At 41.1% G+C, this 19,266-nt stretch overlaps 2 protein-coding genes across 2 annotated transcripts; both read left to right on the top strand.

Annotated features, from left to right (window-relative positions):
- Positions 1–3,166: 3,166 nt before the first annotated feature.
- LOC138607979 (collagen alpha-2(XI) chain-like) lies at positions 3,167–9,200 on the top strand. The gene is made up of 19 exons (XM_069680642.1): positions 3,167–3,213; positions 3,357–3,402; positions 3,547–3,600; positions 3,692–3,799; positions 3,963–4,016; positions 4,116–4,213; positions 5,751–5,804; positions 5,953–6,060; positions 6,331–6,388; positions 6,563–6,616; positions 6,699–6,752; positions 6,998–7,051; positions 7,126–7,179; positions 7,264–7,317; positions 7,407–7,460; positions 7,677–7,694; positions 8,466–8,589; positions 8,675–8,781; positions 9,168–9,200. Exons 1-19 carry the CDS (start codon positions 3,167–3,169, stop codon positions 9,198–9,200), a joined length of 1,233 nt encoding a protein of 410 aa, XP_069536743.1.
- Positions 9,201–11,685: 2,485 nt separating this feature from the next.
- soat1 (sterol O-acyltransferase 1) lies at positions 11,686–18,864 on the top strand. Its single transcript, XM_069679911.1, has 16 exons — positions 11,686–11,785; positions 12,274–12,425; positions 13,308–13,366; positions 14,039–14,187; positions 14,315–14,374; positions 14,534–14,641; positions 14,788–15,073; positions 15,206–15,284; positions 15,414–15,498; positions 15,583–15,628; positions 15,735–15,864; positions 15,965–16,062; positions 16,152–16,250; positions 16,431–16,566; positions 16,672–16,817; positions 16,953–18,864. The coding sequence occupies exons 2-16, from the start codon at positions 12,275–12,277 to the stop codon at positions 17,028–17,030; spliced, it is 1,710 nt and encodes a 569-aa protein (XP_069536012.1). The 5' UTR covers positions 11,686–11,785; position 12,274; the 3' UTR covers positions 17,031–18,864.
- The last annotated feature ends 402 nt before the right edge of the window (positions 18,865–19,266 follow it).

Raw genomic sequence — 19,266 nt, 5'->3', positions numbered from 1 at the left:
CATAGAAAGGTGCCAAATTTTGCCCTGAAAAGAGCACAGAGAAGCTGTTTGCTGTGCAGCGCAGTTTGGGTTGCATTTAACCCTTTGCATGTGCTTCGAGAATTAGTCTCTACAAGTTAAGTTTAGTTGACAACATTATTTCACCCTCTTACCTTACATGCTAAAAGCTCTGATTTGGTTTGGAAACAGCGTATTGATCCATTTTTAATGATACAGAAGTAAATAGAAATGTAGTGCTGTTTTTCTGTTATCTTTAATGAACACTATTTCTTTCTTCCAGGGTGTCCAGGGTAACATCGGACCATGGGGTGAGGTCGGGCCCCGTGGCCTTCCAGGTGACCATGGCCCACGAGGTCCAGTTGGCCCCGTTGGAGTGACAGGTTACCCAGTAAGTCTTTTTTGGAATTCATGTCATGAACGCTGCGGGTAAATCTTTTGTTTGACTTGTTACATATTGTTGTGAGTCAGTAGTGTACACTGCGCTTTAGCCTGAATATGTTACGTCGCCACTCTCCTGTCATGTGACCAACATTACAATTTTGGTTATGAAAACCAAGAATGGATGTACAGCAGGTGGAACTGCAAATAGAGTACATAACCGCAAAAATGATTATGCACTGATCTCTGCTGTGTGTGCCCTGCTGCTGGGACAGTCACTGCTTTCTTCTAGAGACCAACTCTAGCGGCTGAATCTGTTTACGTCAGCAAACCACACCATTGAGTCAGTCTGCTGCAGCGATGGCCGGGAAAATCCAGTCAAAAAATCTAAATAATAGCCATGAAAGAGGTCGGACATTTTTTAAACAAGTTGCCTTTGAGTGTTATTCAGTCACTGGCTGCTGGCTGGTTTATTGATGCAACTGCTGACTGAAACTTCATCTCATGATTACACAGAAATTGTCTTTCTTCCCAGTTTGGCATGGGGTGAGACTTTCATCTTAGGGTTAGTCAGGGTGATGTTGAGGCTGTACTTTGAGACACTTAGTGTCATCCTTTGGGCAAAGTTCATTATACGACTTTAAAAGACTTTTGATAAGAATCACCCAGATGTCATGTTCATGGTTTTATAGGCAAATTAATCATCATTTTCCTCATTGCATTTCATGCCTGTCTAAGAGGAGAGTTATGGTGTTTGCAGTTCAGACTATTCCCTAGACTGATGTGGCCACTGTCAGTTTATGAAATACCAATATCAAAGGTGGAAAGGCTAGAGAGGTTGGTCAATTCATTCGTATATTAGGAAATGGCTTGGAGTTCCTTCACTGTCTTAGTAGTGTGGGGTTGTACGGGAAAGGCATACTCCAGCTACCAATAACTAGCTTAACAGAGGAGTTTAAGTGTGCAAAGGTCAGGACAGAATTGTTGTTATCAGGGAGCAAAGACGTGGTAGTGAGTAAATTGGTCCCAAATCCAACGAGAGGGAGGAAATGGAACCCAAGACGACCAGTACAAGAAGCAAAGGCAGCTCTTAGGCATACAGAGATTGTAGGCAACATCCAGCAAGACCGGGGAGGCTAGTTGCTTAGCTCGAGTAAACCAATGTGGAACAAAGCAAGTCCCAGAGAAAGAAGGAAGCTGGTAGTGGAGCAGATACGTCGACAAGAAGAAGTCGCAAGGTGTACTAAGGCTGTGGCTCAGGCTAAGCAGGGACAGTGGATGAACTGGGAAAGTGTAGAAAAGATGAACCTTAGCTGGAGGGACCTGTGGCGTACGGAGGATAGTCATATCAAGTTCCTGATAGGGGCTACTTTCGATGTGTTGCCATCATCCCAGAACTTAAAATGTTGGGTGGATGGGGACAGAGACAGACACTTTGAGACATATTCTGTCAGGTTGTAAGATTAGTCTGTTGCAAGGTCGGTACACATGGCGACATAACCAGGTCTTGGAAAGTTTTGCGGCAGGGATTGAAGGCAGAAGGCGACAGGTGAATTTAGGATGCAATCAGGAAAAGAGTGCAGCCATTCAATTTGTCCGTGAGGGGGAGAAACATATAGGAGGTAGGGGTTAAAGCAGGCAAGAGTCTTGAGACCTGACTTAGTGTTATGGTCTGCGAGTCAAAGGAGACTTTATTTTATAGAGCTGGCGGTGCCCTGGGAGGACTCAGTGGAGGACGCGTATGAAAGAAAGCTCAGATATACAGATTTGGCAGCAGAAGCAGAACAGCAAGGATGGTGGGTAAGGGTTTGTCCTGTAGAAGAGGGATGTAGAAGGTTCATAGCACGATCAACTATCTCATTACTGGGAGAACTGGGAGTGTCTGTACAGAGTCTGCGAAAGGCAGTAAAGGAGATGTCAGACGAAGCAGTTAGAACAAGTCAGTGGATTTGGACGAGGAGAAATAATGCCAGTTTGGGGCCCAAAACAAATGTAATAGTAATCTTCTTCTATGCTGTTCCTTCTTCGTATATAACGTTGGCACCAGGAATAGTAGCATTGTTTACAAGGATTTGATAGAACAAGGTTCTGATGGGCGGTGAGAGCTAGCATGAAGGGGGGTGGGTTTGGGACGCCAGAGCTAACTGTTGAGCTGAGGTTTCGTGAGCCTAACTTGACAAAACACCGGTGACGGGAGGTGCCCACTTGATAACCCTGTTGATGTGCTGCCTCTTGCTGCCCATCTAACTACAAGTTTGAGTTGTGGGGGCCATTAAAAGCCATGCGGTAGGGTAGGTAGAATCGCCTTAGGGGTAGGGTCACCTAGCATCTCTATCCTTCTCTCTCTATTTTTCTCTTTTGTGCTTAATACATTATTGTAGTATCGGCATCGTCAATACCTTGAGCCTGAGTCTGTTGAAGTTGGCAATGCTGCTTGGGTCGGGGTGACCACTTAGTAACGGGTCATGTGGTAGATTAAGTATAAATTGATTGGGATGAGGGCACACTTCATTGAACGCTTATCCTTATCATTAGGACACAAGTATCTTGTGTTTAATTCAAAACTAAGAGGAAACAATTAATATTCCAATTGCAATTTGTGTTGCTGATTATTAATTGATTTGTCTTTGATCAACTTGATTCCCTGTTAATAAGTTATTCTGCTGCACAAAACCCTTTATTTACACACATGAGTTTGAATAGTTCCTTGTGAATAAAATGGTAGACAAGCTACTGTCAAGTGACTGTTGCAAGATTGATGAGATTGATCTCTACATTTAGGGTAAAGATGGACATCAAGGATCAGCCGGATCAGCTGGTGTCAAAGGGGATAAGGTGATGCTTTTCTTTTACAGAGCTACTCTGAACACATTTTAGCTTTAGAAGAGCAGCGTAGTGATGCAGGCCTTTCAGAATCAGTCTGTGTAATGATGCATAACTCAGTCGTTTCTGTTTGTCTCCACTTGTCGTCTTTTTAGGGATTCAGAGGAGTGTTGGGGCAGGAGGGAGTTGCTGGTCTCGATGGTGAGGAGGTAGATTGATTAGAATGTGTTCGTCACAGATTTCCATAATTTTTTACAATGAACTGAATGCAAAGGCACTTAATGCCAGATTTCCGTGTGTTATGCTTGATCATGAGTGTAAGTAACCTGGTGCTTTTGTGTTTAGGGTGCAGTTGGAATGAGGGGACCCGATGGACCAGCTGGACTTAAAGGCATATCTGTGAGAAAATGTTCTTCATTGCCTGGCCAGTAGCTGTAACTCAAATGTATCAAGCAAACTTTGAAAATGATTTGTTTTACTGACCTGTCAGGGTGACAAGGGGAACACTGGTGTTCCTGGACATAGAGGGCCAAAGGGAGCTGAGGGCAGCAGAGGCAATCAAGGGCCACAGGAAACAAAGGGGCTGACGGGAAAACAGGTGGGTAGGAATTGTTTAGCATTGTAACCCCTCTCACTTTCATACAGTGTGAGATTAAGATATGAAAGTCAATATCTTCTGCATCCTTAAAGTTCAATTAAAGTGTAAATTGAGTAAAATGTTTCCCCTCTGCCCTGTCTTCATAATCAACCCTCTTTTATAGGGGTACAGGGGTGCATCAGGGGACAGAGGGAAACTAGGTGTTCCAGGGCTCAAGGTCAGTCACTTTGGTCAGTCAGAAGCAATGTTGGACCTGTGCAGTTTAAACTTTGGTTTAGATGAGATTTTTTTATGATGCTTTCACAGGGCGAGACAGGCGCCAGAGGTTCATCAGGAGTGCCTGGACGATTCGGGCCGGGGGGAAACACTGGGGCAGCAGGAGCTAAAGGCCATAAGGGAGGCCGTGGACAAACTGTAAGTAACACAGATGGATACTTTGATCGTCAGTAATGTTGATAACACTGCTAAATTCAATTCATTATATATCATACGCTTGGGGCGACTTGCTTTTTTAATGATTACACAAACATCACAAAAACCTTTTATTCTACATTAAGCCGGGATTCAAAGACTTACATTTGATTTAATATGACACTCTTGAAATAAACACCATGTTTCTTATTCCAGGGCCCCCCTGGCAGTATGGGTCCTCCTGGACAAATTGGACCATCAACACTAGTATGTGCTCTTGTTTTAAAAAAAATGTTTCAGACATTTTGCCTTTATATATAGGACAGCTAAAGATAGTAAAAATGTAGGAGAAGAGAGTGGGGAATGACGTGCAGCAAGGGGCTGAGGGCGGGAGTCGAACCTGAGGCCACTGCGTTGAGGTCTGTCGTGATTTAGTTCTAGTTTAGTTATGTTTTGATTTGTATTTCCGGGTTCGATATTTGCACAGCCTGGGGGGCTGCTGAGGGGCAGAATCAGAGCCTTCAGGCGGACGGCCTGGAGGCGAGGCAGATGGCCTGGAAGGCAGTCAGGCAGGTGAAGCCTTTCAGCAGAGCAGCCACCAGGGGCCGACCAGGCAGGCAAAGTCTCTCAGGAGGGCAGCCAGTGGGCTGACAAGGTGGGCAAAGCCTCTCCTGAGGATGGGCAGGGGGTCTACCAGGATCAGGTGATGTCGGCTGGGACGCAGACGGAGGACCAGGGGCTGGTGTTGGCCGGGATGTAGACGGAGGACCAGGGCATCCCGGGGTGTCTTGTCAGCATCCCAGCCGACATCAGCCCCTGGAGGCTGCTCTGCTGCTCTGCTTCACCTGCCCAGTCGCCCTCCAAGGCTACCCTCCAGACCTGCCCTGACTCTGCCCCTCAGCAGCCCGTAGGCTGTACAAACATTAAACTTTGAACCCCGAAATACAAATCAAAACATTACTAAACTAGAACTAAATCATGACAAGGGCTGTCGCCTCTGTATATGGGGCGCACCAGTATGTGTTCTTAACTGGCATGAGACAAAAAGTTTAACTTTATGAGTTTCAAACTAGTTAACATCAAGGCCACTCTGTGTAGAGTGCAATTTGGTGAAAGTTTCCGCAAATAGAGGGAAACAAAAACTGAGACAAAATAAGACTTCAGGTACAAATTCATGTGTTTTTTTCAGGGGTTGCCAGGTGAGAGAGGTGTCGAGGGTAAAGCTGGAAACCGTGGACCAAAGGTATAACGTCCTATTTATTCATTCTAATTCAGTACAATTCTTTATAGCTACAAGAGTGACGTATGCAGCTCCAGGGGTTCACTGCATAAGTATAATACTGTCTGTATTATGCTGTGTGTTTGTGCAACTCAGGGCAGTCTTGGTGGGAAGGGGAAGCTTGGTCTTCCTGGCATCAAAGGAGAAATGGTGGGATTTTATTCTGTGTTGCACCCAGCGGGCATCATTCATCTTGACAAGGATATTTAAAATGTAACCACTATGACAGAGCGTCTCTGTATATTCTTCTGTAATCTACAGGGAATTCCAAGTCAAAGTGGGGGAAAGGGAGAGCCTGGGGCAGGAGGCACAGTGGTAAGATTGGAAGTGACATCTCCCAAGGGTTGGTGTGTGATTCCTCACTTTTGTAATGAGTTCTTCAGTATCATGCAATGGTTCAGATATTATCAGTTCCACAAATATAATATTGTGATATAATTGATCTTCTTTACTGTTTTTGTAGGGCAGAGTGGGGAAGAGGGGGTCCATTGGCACTCCTGGTGTTAAAGGTCCGGCTGGACCTGCTGGTCCTCCTGGTCTCCCAGGAATTAAAGGAAGCCAGGGGTCAAAGGTGAGAGGAAGCCATTGCTTAGCTGAGATGAAAATATAAAACGGAAAGAAAAAAAATAAATCAAGTTGAAATGGACATGATGTTTTTGTAAAGGGGAAAGGAGCCCAGCCTGGAAGGAACGGAAACAAGGGAGCTACTGGAAAAAAAGTGAGTTTAATTGAAAGATTTTATTTACTGTATGTCTCTTAATGCAAAAAATCTTTAAAGCTGGTTTTTAATGATTGGTTTTGCTGGGTCTCAAAGTCTTATTAAGTTAAATCTCGCTTGTAGGGAGCTGAAGGCCGGCCGGGGAAACCAGGACCTGCTGGACGACTTGGAAAACCAGCAAGTATCCCTTTTGACAGATGACATACAAACACATGTCACCAAATCTGTCAGTGTTACATAAAATCACAGCTCATTTTAAGCATTTCAATTGAAACAGCATGCAACCTAAATAAATTAAGTTTATCATAGCTGAGGATGCGTTGACGAATGGTTGTCTTGTGATCTTTGTTCTCAGGGCCTACGTGGTTTGGATGGTTTACTCGGGGTTGAGGGTAATGAAGGAGACCCGGTAAGAAAAACATACAATGCTGCAATTTAGTCTGTTGTGTAACCTTTTAACTACATGAGACCACCCCTGCTTACCTCCAAAGGGTGATGTTGGCTTCAGAGGAGCTCCAGGAACACCAGGAAGTCCTGGAAAAATGGTAAGCTCCAAAACAGACATGATAAGATGCACCCCTGCACTACAAAACTATGGGATTTTTAGTTTGGCCTGCAGAGGTGTTTTGTGAGACTAATTACATTTGGTTATGTTTTAGGGAAAAGCTGGACCTCCTGGGATCAGGGGAAACACTGGCTCACCAGGCTTGAAGGTACATCTATATTTAAATGTAAGAAAGTACTTGTATGTTCATGTATGTAACATGATGTTTTATGTTATGTCTCTTAGGGTAAAATTGGACCAAAAGGAAAACAAGAGCCTCCTGGACCAATGGGGCCAAAGGTACAGAAGTTTATTTAGCAGCTTAACAACAAAATAACAAGTAACAGCCTTTCTCATTGCTGGTCTCAACACAGGGTCTTCCAGGACTGAGAGGAGTGAAGGGCAAGGCTGGAACTACTGGTACAAAGGTAAAAGTCAGAAGCGCAAAAATTACAACTGTTGTGGGAGGAGGGTTTTTAATCTGCTCTTATCCTTCTTATCGTCGTCGTCAGGGTCTCCCAGGTGACACAGGAAGACTTGGACCAATCGGGCCACCTGGCCTAAAGGTCGGTTTGAGTTGTTTAAAATTTGAAATCATTTAAATGCAAACAGGAGGATTTCAGTTTATCTTCAATGTTTCCATCTTTTACTTCAGGGGAATCCTGGTTTGCAGGGGTTCAAAGGTCAACGTGGTCGTAAAGGAAAGCAGGTAGGTTCCCTGTTCTTAGTTTTTATTTTCATCGTTCTTAACAGCTCCCAAGTTATTAATCCCCTGACTAATTTTCATAGGGAGATACGGGTCCTCGTGGTCCACAAGGGCAAAGAGGCTTCATAGGACTCCCAGTAGGTTGCTTTGATCTTCTGCAATAGAAAGAATTGTCTACTCGAACATGATACTGAGTTTCTGTTCTGTTCTTTGTCACAGGGCAAGCCTGGAAAGAAGGTGAAGGACTGCTTATTAGATTCTGATTTTTGTTTGTTTATGAAGTATGCAGGTTTGTAAGTCACCCTGAACATGTTATGGTTATCTTAAGTCAGCATCCTGTTCTAACAGTTATAGTTTTCAGTCAGGAGAACATGTTGGTGGACAGCTGATGCAGCAAATTTTCTGTATTTCATTAGTTTTAATTGGCTCTATCATTACTCTTTACGCATAATTGTCCCAGTCAGTCTGACCGTGTTTGGGCCTTTGCAGGGGATGAAAGGCTTACCAGGCGGGAGAGGAACAAAGGGAATGAAAGGCAAGCGTGGATCTCCTGTAAGAAATGCTGCTCACACATTCAAATCAACAAATGAAAAACTATTTAACTTGATCTACACACTTAACTGTAACCTACTTTAAAGTTATATTTGAACCTGAAGAGGTTTGTACCACACCCTTTAAGCAAAGTTATTTAACTGACAGGGAAAACCTGGTGCACCAGGCAAGGGCAGGCCAACACAAAGACGGGAGCCAAAACCAGCTCAAAGAAATAAGCCAAAGCCTAAAACAGGACCTAGTATAAGATCGGAACTGAAAAACGTGTCAAGATCCAGACAAACACCCAGCCTCCAGAGACAAAGAGGACAACATAAAGTAATTACAAGCCTACTTTTCATGTGCCCTTTACACAATGTCCTCATTTTGTTTTATTCAAAGACCTATATTATGATTGGTAGTTTGCTGACTGATTGCATATTTGGCGGTCTGATTGAATGACTGATTCCTCTGTAGCGGCCCAGGAGATGGCTTGAAGGAGACAAGTATGAAGAATCGTTCAGCTGGCCTCAGGGAACCAAAGACGACCCTGCCACCACCTGCTACGAGCTGAGACTCATACACCCACATCTGACTGACGGTGAGAATCTGAATAGGCTAATGACCATGCTTTGACATACAATGTATACAAAAGTAATTGGGTACTCAGGCTGATTATCTTTCAGGCTACTTTTACATGGACCCCAACCAAGGCTGTCCCTACGATGCTGTGAAGGTGTTCTGTAACTTCACCGCAGGAGGAACGACCTGCATTGACCCTTCACAGTCACAGGTACACTCATAGCAGGCTGCAGTTTGAGGAAAGAGGTCAGTTACAAGAACATAGACAGCATTAAATGTCTTGTTTTCAACTGCAACAACAAGGTCATTGATAGTCAGATGAGACTGCCTAAGACTCCAACAGCTTAATTTATTTAGGGTTCACATGTTTGCTAATTTAATTGTTTTTTTGGCAAATTTCTAGTAAATGAAGCAGCTTACATGAAGCTTTCTTACCCAAGGCAGTGTGGACCTATGAATGAGATCATACGACAGTTAGTTCTGACCAAGTAATCTGACTGGACACTGCATCCTCGTGCCTATGACCGAATCACAGCCGTGATGAAATTCAGTACAACATCACTCCCTCTCATGTGATATTGCTTAAAACTCTCTTAGGTCGAGCTGCTGTATCTGAGTATAACAGCTTGACAACAGGAGTGCTGTTGTACTGAGTATTAGCATGACAGCTGTGCAGATATTGAGTACAACAGCACTCCTTCTTGTGATAATGCCTAATAACCCTTGGGAAAGAAGTGTATTACTATTCATAGTTTTGATTAATGTAAACAAGGGACCAAAATGGCTTTAAACATATCAGTAATATTCTATTCTTCAGATTAAATTCAGTTGGGAACCAAAACGGAAGACATATGAAACATCTGTCCAGTGGTTTAGTCAGCAACATGGTGGAGACAAGGTAAGACTAAAACATGTTTGTCGATTTATTGAGGAATATGTAGCACATCCAACATAAATGAGACATTTCCTCAGACTTCAAACAAAACGATTTCTGTCTCTGATAGTTTGAGTACGCTGGTGTGGATGTCGTCCAGCTGAGGTTTCTGCGACTACACAGCCACAACTCTTTCCAGCTCATAAATATCAGCTGTACAGGAAACCAATCCAGCACGGCCGACACAAGTTATTCAACCGATAGGATTGTTCACTTCCTGGGAGACTCTGGCAAAGAAATTACATCACACCTTACGGCAGTGTCCAGGAAAGGCTGTGAGGTAAAACTACAAGAAGTATTGTTGTCAAAAATACACTTTTTGTGAGTTTATTAGACAAATAACATCAAATAACATAACATGTTGTTGCAGCAATGTTCAGAGGATACCTGAAGAAAATGAAAAATGAAAAACACCAATTGGCCAGCACATTACACCATTCTGTTCTCCTGTTTAAAAGTGCTAACAAGCAAAAAACAAAGTACACATGTTCTCCAAGTGTCTCTCCTGTCTGATCATTTTGCAGTGGGAGGTGTCTGTGATGGCTCATGGAAGCACAGAGCTACATAGAGGCGATATGGAGTTACTTCCTGTCAGAGATCTGGGTGTAGACATGCGGTCACTATCTCCACGTATCCAGGAGATCACTGTTGTTATGGGACCTCTCTGCTTTTTGTGACCCATGAGGAGTGTGTGTGTGTTTGTGTGTGTGTACCTGAAATTCTGTAAATATCTATATTATAGCTGGGATAAATTGTATTATTTTTCAGTGCTGTACTATTATGTTTTTTTTGTATATTTATTGAATAGTTTCAACCTGAATTAACTGCTGTATTTTTATCATATTAAGCATTGTATAAATTGTTATTAAATGTGTTATGTAGCAACAATGCTCCCAGGGGAATGACGTGCAGCACTACCAAAATAAAATTAAGACCATATGAATTGAGCCATGAACTTCTGTTGTAATTGACTGTGCCTGCCTGCACCATACAGTTGATGCTGAACTTAAAATAGTTATTATTTTGGAGTCTGGTTATATCGTACTTCTTTCTCTTCATTGATGTTTAACTTGTCGCAACGTTTTTAATGACACTACAGAATAATTTCATCACACATATGGCCTTATAATAACAGAAAAGGCCTGCAGCCAGGCATATTGAAATGCCTCAGTTTGAACAGCTGTTTTTTTGTGATTTCAGAAGTGTATCCCTGTATCTACAAGCCAGTTGTATTTGCTACAGTGAAGTCATAAGACTAGTTCAATTTATAATGAGGTCACAGTGTAACATTCATATCATGTTCTAACTAATTCAAAGAAATGTAAATGCCTTTGTTAGCATAAGTAGCATTGAAGATCTTATCAAAAAATGCACCTAAGGTGTAAAGATTGGATATGAGAATGACATGCAGATATAATTTCTATGTGTAAATTGATTTACATTAACATATATACTTAAAACAAAATGGGTTTACACATGTTTACAAGTGGCCTTCAGTTTTTGAAGCTTGTGGGTTTTACTATGTAGTCTTTTTTAATGAAAAGGCAAAGAGTGTTGTGTACTATAATCACCAAAGAAATGTTAAAACAAGGCTGAATTAACTAAGCAAACCTGGTCAATCCCACTTTGAGGAATAGTTATTTGATTAATTGCAACTTAATGGGAAAAATGGTAGTAGTAAAGTATCACATAAACTTACCTGATAAGGTTGGGGCTGTCTTGAAAAGGGTCTCTAGATCAAAATGTGTTTCTGTTGATCATTAAGAATTAATCCCTTTCTAATAAATCAATAAAGTGATTAAAAGAAAAATTATAAATAGTGTTTAATCAACTGAATACACAGCAAACCAGGGACCTGGTCTTATTCCAGCATACAGTGGATTCTGTTAACACTGCACAGTAAGTGAGAGGAGCTGCAGTAAATGAGATAAGACGCACCTTGTGATCTGTCCCTTATTGTGTAAGACATTTTTTTTTCATGTATTCGTTAATTATCAGATGTTATTTCTTGGTTGTTGCAGCAAATTCTAATAGAAGTTTGTAATAGTCCCTCATGGGTTGAGTTTGACGACAGCGATGGTCAACATTGTGGGCGCTGGTGACGTCGAAAGGAGGAGAGACTTTCGACCAATCAGCGCCAGTTTCCCTGCTCCTCATCTCGTCTGTTAATGCAATGGGAAAGGTGAGCAGCAGCCCAGATTGTTGGGATTAAAGAAGCAACACATCAACTTGTCAACGTCGGAGGTCGACTTCATAAGACAGAGCCCGGTGGTGGAAGCGAGTATGTACCCAGAAAGTCGTTAGACGTGGTTTCCCTCGATGTCAGTCAACCTGTTTCCGTAGCTAACCACATACGTCAACAAGTGGGCTAATTTGACTACATGTTACCTGAGCTAGTAGATGTGGTTTAACCAGGTAGAAAGGTGACTGAAAGGGATATTACGCCAACGTTAAACCCGGTTGCTATTTAGCTCAAAGCTGTGCATTGAGCTTATGATTCGCCGCCTGTCACACTGTCTCTTTAAACCAGCTGAAGCTAACTCAATGCTATCTGTCTGTCTGCTGCGTGTCTGTGTCATCATGTGAGAGTGATTGGGGTTGTCAACTTGATTTTGTTTGTCAGTCAAAATCCTTAGCATTCCCATCCATGTGAGGAGGTATGAGAAGTGATTTTCTTTTTTAGTGTGTGTCCTCAAGTCGTTATACTTTCATTTCAGTAATGCTGACAGTAATATATATATTTTTAACTGAAGTTTCCTGTTTCTTTAGGATGGAGAGTGGGGTTGACAGTGTCCTCCGGTCTCGCTGTCGAGCCATTCCCAAGATGCCTACCTTCTCTGACCTTGATAGCTCTTTGGAGAGTGAATCTATTGAAAGAGAACATCAGCAAAGCAATGGAGACAATCACATTACCAGCAATGGTAAGAAAATCTCAACTTCCTCATCTGTGGGTTCAAGGGAGAGGACACTGACCTCTTATTACAGGGAAGTTTTGAGTGCAATGTGAATGTGATTCAACCCCTACCTCCTTTTTGGGTTGTACTGAATTTCCACAGACTTATCCCTCTTTAGTAATAAGTAGTGACCTGCTGTAGTTAACTTGGATGCTGTGTTGTAAGAAATATTGTAAAACAACACTGAAATGTGAACGTTAAACATTAGGAAGTTTTGCAAACAACATTGATACAATATTTAGTTCATTCCTTTTTATTTTATTTTATTTACCGTTACTTTTATCCATTTGTCTTCCTAGATGAGCGAAGTGCTACTTCTGCATATCTATGTTTGTGTGATTGACCTCAATAACTTCTCCTAACTCATTCATCATCAGACGGCTGGCTAGGCTATTAACCTACAGTAACCTTAACCACAAGCAGCTGAATTTGCTTAGCTTGGCGTACACTAGATCGACCTCTCTACACACTGTCATAGGCGTGTCTCCTTTTGGATTTTGCAACATGGGATCTAAAGACTGATGTAATTGGACTTCAGTTATTTCCCTTGTTTTGTTTTTACAGTAGTCCCTTGTCAAATATAGAAAGTCTTTTGTCTTGGGCTGTGTATGTTATTAAGAGCAGAGGCATCTTGTTATGTACATCTCCTCAAACGCCCCACAGGTAGCCACTTACACTACAAGGATAGGATCTGTTAGACATTTATTGAAATATTTGACATGGCGTTAATTGATGTTTACATTTCCTGTTCAAGTTCTGTTGATTCAAGGTAACCTGGCAACTCTGTTGGCTCTGCTGTTAATTTGCGCGTAACATGAACATACTTGTGCGTTCTCTTTCAAATTTCAGGAAAAATTGAAGTGGAACAGGTGATCAGCAAAAAGCTGCAGCTGAAAAGGAAAGCAGAGGTTAGTAAGGCAGTGGGTGTAGAAAAGGCTAAAGCTGGAGCGGAAGTGATGCATCATACAAATAATGAAACCAGTTTGACATTGAAGTGATGTTGGGCTTTCTCAAACTGATATATGTTTATGACTCAATTTAGACTCACAGATACCGAGTCTTAAATACAGCACAGTTTTATGCATTTCTACAGTTTTAATGGGTTTTCTGTTATACAAACATTGATTTGAGAAATATTGAAAACTGACAGTATCATCTTGAAAACTGACAGTATCATCTGACAGTAGAAAATATGTATTTTCTGCCTGTAGAACATTTTTATATATAAGTTTGCTCATGACACATTTTGTAATTTTAGAACAGTGTCTTTCCTGTGTTTTATCAAAGCCTACAGTGTGTTTTAAAATGACTGTGATACATAAATGACACAGTTAAATTCTCGGCATAATGCTGGAACAGAGCTGTTATTGACGGCAAAGAACTACTTGGCCTCGTGTTGTGAAGTGTAAGTTTAAAAAACGTTCATTACACAGTTAACAGTGCTGCAGATTTACTTGCTACTACAAGTGCTTATAAGCAAGGTGTTTATTATCATTCCAAACAAACTGCTAAACTCTTTGTTGCCACATTCATATAAAATATTTAGCATTTTTTTAAAGTATTTGTTGACTATTTCTCAGTTCCTGAAGAGTGACCTGATGCGTCAGTTTGAAGGTCAGGTGAATGACTTTATGGACAGTCTCATTGAGGAGTCCGCCAGCCTGGAGCCTGCACCTGTTCCTGCTGTCTTCTCGCCTCCACTGTCGGACAAGGAGAGGAGCAAACTCAGGTGCTGCCTTACAACTTCTCTAATCTATCAATGCAAACTTTACCCTCTTCTCTCTTCATACATGCTTTTTTTCCCAACACTATTAGATTTGTCACTTGTGCCTTTTTCTGTCTGTTTTTCTCTTTAGGCATTTTCGGCCTCCTCATGGTCAGGGCAAGCAGTTTGTCAGTCGCAGGTCCCTCTTAGAGTAAGCTGACGCATTGTTCTGACAAAAACAGAAATATTGTTAAATGGAGGCTTAAGTGCATCTCACAATTTCTTCATTACGTTTCAGATTTCTGCTGCTTCAATAATGTTAAATCTAAAAACAATCTAAATCTTATCAATCTTTTTATTTTATTTACAGTGAACTGTTTGAGGTGAACCACATCCGGACCATCTACCACATGTTTATTGCCCTGCTCATCCTCTTTATCCTCAGTACACTGGTGGTAGATTTCATCGATGAAGGCAGGTAATGTAGAAGACTGCTCTGAATAAAGCGTTTCATCACCCTTTCAATGAAAGCAATTGGCTTAAAAAATCGCCATTTGACTGTTTAACTTTGAATTTTTATAGCTGCTGTCTAACTTCTCATCTCTTCTGTATCATTTCCGTCAGACTGGTGCTGGACTTCGACCTGCTGGTCTACGCGTTTGGACAGTTCCCTCTGGTGGTGTGCACATGGATCTGCATGTTCCTGTCTGTGCTGGTGGTTCCCTTCACCCTCTTCCAAATGTGGTCACAGACCCAGTCCGGGTCTTTCAATCACCCCTGGTTGTACAGTTTGCTGTTTGGCTCTGTATACCTGCTCTACCAAGCTCTGGGTCTGTGTTTCCTGCCTGCATATGTGGCAGTGACCAACAGTTTGCCACCTGCATCCTGCTTCATCATCATCCTGGAACAGGTAGATGAATAAGTGTGGCTGCTTTTAGTTTGATCACTGAGACAAATGCACAGTTTGAAATGTGCTGTATGAACTCACTCTGTCTTCTCAAATTGACTGCGGCGTTGTTTATGATTATGTCTCTAATTCCAGGTTCGTCTAATGATGAAAGTTCACTCCTTTGTCAGGGAGAATGTACCAAGAGTCCAGAGCTGGGCAAAAGACAAGACCAGTATGTAACTTTTAAGCTGCTTTTTCTTAAACATCCTCTCACCATTTGTCAGTGTACTTGTTCTAAATTGCAAAACATTTTTCTCTATTTCAATTATACTGATTAGCATTTTTTTTTTGTCATCTCTAGGCCCCAGCCCAGTTGTCCCTCAGGTTTCTCAGTATCTCTACTTTCTGTTTGCACCCACACTCATCTATAGAGACAAGTACCCCAGGTAAACAGACCCTCTCCTAGCTTGTGTATTTTAACATACAGTAGCTCATTTGTTCAGTAAAACATGGTTTCTTACTAAATGCAGGAACCCAGTGATCAGATGGAGCTATGTGGCCACAAAGTTACTTCAGGTACCAACCTTTTTTTTTTTTACATTTTTGTCAGGACATGTATGTAAGTGAAAGCAAAAGATGTTAGCCCATTGCACTGACACTTTTAACTCTCCTCACCCGGCAGGTACTGGGGAGCCTGTTTTATGCCTATTACGTGTTTGTGCGGCTGTGCATCCCTCAGTTCCGCAGCATCAGTCTGCAGCTGTTTGACCTGAGGGCCATGGTCCTCTGTGTCTTTAACTCCATCTTGCCAGGTAAGATCTGCAGCTACCCCTTCATAGTCTCACTCTCAAAAGTCAGTAGTACTACATTTAAATTTTCTTTAAAAAATATATGATTATTTTTCATTGGCAGGAGTGCTGGTTCTCTTCCTGGGATTCTTTGCATTCCTTCACTGTTGGCTTAATGCTTTTGCTGAGATGCTCCGCTTCGCTGACAGGATGTTTTACAAGGTACTTGTGATGTCACTAGTAGCTACAGCAACATTTCAATAAAGTTGTACTTTACATTTGTCTTGATTGATTTTGATTGCACATCACAGGATTGGTGGAATTCAACTTCTTTTGCCAATTATTATCGCACTTGGAATGTAGTGGTCCACGACTGGCTGTACTACTATGTGTACAGGGACTTCCTGTGGGTGAGTGTTTTTGACTATTTTCTAATGATGGAAATTAAAAAAACAAAAGATCAAAGGCATTTTTAAACACATTAAACACATTTCCCAAGTGATTGCTGATGTAAAAATGCACAGATCCGACCAACCTTGTATGCCACTGCTGTTTTGACTTGTCTGTTCTCTCCGCTGTTGTCATTCCAGGTGTCTCGGAAGCGTTTCAGACCGGCAGCCATGTTGTTTGTGTTTACCGTGTCTGCCGTGGTCCACGAGTATATTCTTGCAATCTGCTTTGGCTTCTTCTATCCCGTGCTCTTCTGCCTCTTCATGTGCTTTGGAAGTAAGAGAGCAGACCTGGTAATATTACTTTGTCTGTGCTGAGCCAAGCACAAAAAGTAATGTCTTCTCATTACACCCCTATTCCCATCTTCTCGCCCTCTGACAGTGATGTTTAACTTCATTCTGCATGACCAAAGGAAAGGTCCCATCTGGAACATCATCATGTGGACATCCCTCTTCCTGGGTCAGGGAGTCATTATCTGTCTGTACTCTCAGGAGTGGTATGCCCAGCGCTACTGCCCCCTGAAGGAGGTAACACCTGCAGTATTGCTCTATGAAGTACATGCATTCTTTTGTTATGTCAACAAGCATAGACACAAATTATTCATTCATTATTTAGATTCATTTAACTTGATGTGTTTTCTTGTTTTGTGTTTTTCATTTCAGTCTTCTTTCATTGAGTTACTGACGCCTCGCTCCTGGAGCTGTGAGAGAACCCTGATTTCAGACTCGGAGAGGCTGTGATCTACGTTTGGACTGCTGGCAAGGACCCTCACTGATCAGTATAAATGTGATCAGTGTTTCTGATCCCCTCCTCACCTCTGGTCTTTCATGTTTGTTTTATTTTATTGCACTAAGGCCAAAATGTTGTGATGCCTTACTTAACCCAAGAAAATTACAAGTTCACATAAAACAAAAGGTGAACTCTTATTTTTATGTATAATTTATTTTCAGATGCATTTGCTTTAGTTTTGCCTCGACTGTGAAACTACTCCTTGTGCCAATTAGACAGTGGCAATCATAATATGGCAGCTGAATACAAACATTTACATATGCAGTAATGGTTAATATTTAACAAATGTTGCAATTACTACACTATTGTAAATAATATTCAGTATGTTGCTTTGAAGGACTTTTAATTTTATTTCTGTTCACTGCCAACAAGATTTACTTTGAAAAATGCTCTTTTGTATAAATCTATGAGGAACTGGGGCCTCTGCGTTATACTTTCAGGATTGCTGTCAACTTCGCTAAGGAGGTTAATTAGGGTTGAGTTTGACATGCTTATTAAGTTTGGATATTATTTTATTGTAAATCTGAAACTGTGATTTAGAGCTTTTTACAGATTGTAGTACATTACAAATCCGAACTCAACTACAATTCCCTTGTATCTCCAGCTGTCGAGCCACATGAATGTTGTGTACTCATTACAGGTCATGACACTGTTAAACAAAATAGTGTGTATGGGGTCAATGTATTCTGTGACTGCTGAATGTATTCTTGATTAATGAAATATTTTTCACTTTAACTGGTTTAAACATATATTAACTAAACGAAAGGTTCTTGTGAACCTAAATTATGATTAATTTTGGTCATGACCAATGTTAAGAGTTATGTGAAGGTGCAATCACTTCTGAATAACTAACTGGTGCTGTAACTGTTGCAGCTGGCTGCTAAAATGTTATAAGATTGAAGAAGTGATGATACTTGATTAGCACTAAGGGCTACAGCTTGCTTTGTCAGAGTACATTAAATGAGATGGTGTTTGTTTTTTTGAATCACACAAGTATATAATTGAACAGTCATTTCCTGGTCAAACCACTGGACAAAAGGAATGTATATGCGCATTGTGCTTATCGTAATTGTGCTCTTGAAATAATGTGTTTACACATTTGTTTTGTTTTGAGGAAATAACGAAGTTAATGTGCAGTTAATATTGCCAATTCTGACATATTGCAATGCAGGGAGTCTGTATTTATTTAAACTATAATAATGAGATGCACAATGTAAAGTTAAAACCAGCATTGGAAAACTGTGTACTTCCAAACACGCTATTACCACAAGGTGGCACTGTATTCAAAGTTTTTACTTTTGATCCTTCCTCTGTTCAATTTGGTTATAAATTCTTGTCAGAAGCAAGAGTGGCTTTCCTCCCAAAACCTTATCAAATTTTATTTTAACACAAATACCAGCAACTTATTTTTTAAATGTGTACAGATATAGCATAAATAGTGCATTTCCCCGTTGTACTTACTGTTGACTGACTCTGGAGAATTACTTATTTGGCTGAAGCCTTACATTTCCTTTATGCCTTTGAGATGTCAATAAAGAGAACACTTATAGAACTAAAAAGAGCCAATCTGCAGATATCCTGCTGTATTGAGATATTTATTTTGGGAGCAGAGACTTACTTGGTCATATTTGTGTTGATTGTTATGTTATTTTTTCTGCCTTGAATAGCCCATTGTGTCAGGTGACATTAATGATTTTATGAATCTGTATATTTTCGGGTGTAGATGGAATTCTTTGAAGACACGTGAAAATATAGAAACTATTAAGAATAAAACATTAAGTATTATCCCCTGTCCTCTGTTATTGAAATGTGTCTTTTATATAAGTTTTGTTTTCGAATGGCAATCGACCAAACGTGTTGAAATAGTCTAATTTAGATTTGATTTACATATAATGAAAAATAATACATGGAGGATGAGAACTTTGGTAGCTGTATACAAGTGTACACCTGTGACTATTAAACGCTAGAGTCTAAGAGTTCAGACATATTGCTATATGTGGTTTACACTGTTGTTCATCAGCTACTGATGTTCCTCTTCTGGGAACAGTACAGGGAATTTAATTATATTTTATATGACCTTGCTGCATTTGTTTTAGTTTGTAAAAATTATCCGCGTTTTTTTTTTCTTTCAAGGACTCAGTGACCAAACGGCCCACACCAGCTCCCCTCACAGGAACCGGTGCCCGG

Source organism: Semicossyphus pulcher, unplaced genomic scaffold, assembly GCF_022749685.1.
Source record: "Semicossyphus pulcher isolate SPU_LCO1_2020_fin unplaced genomic scaffold, fSemPul1.0.p SCAF_4, whole genome shotgun sequence".
NCBI classification, from domain to species: Eukaryota; Metazoa; Chordata; class Actinopteri; order Labriformes; family Labridae; genus Semicossyphus; species Semicossyphus pulcher.
The sequence above is the reverse complement of the archived record's forward strand: the minus strand, read 5'-3'. Positions and strand labels throughout refer to the sequence as shown.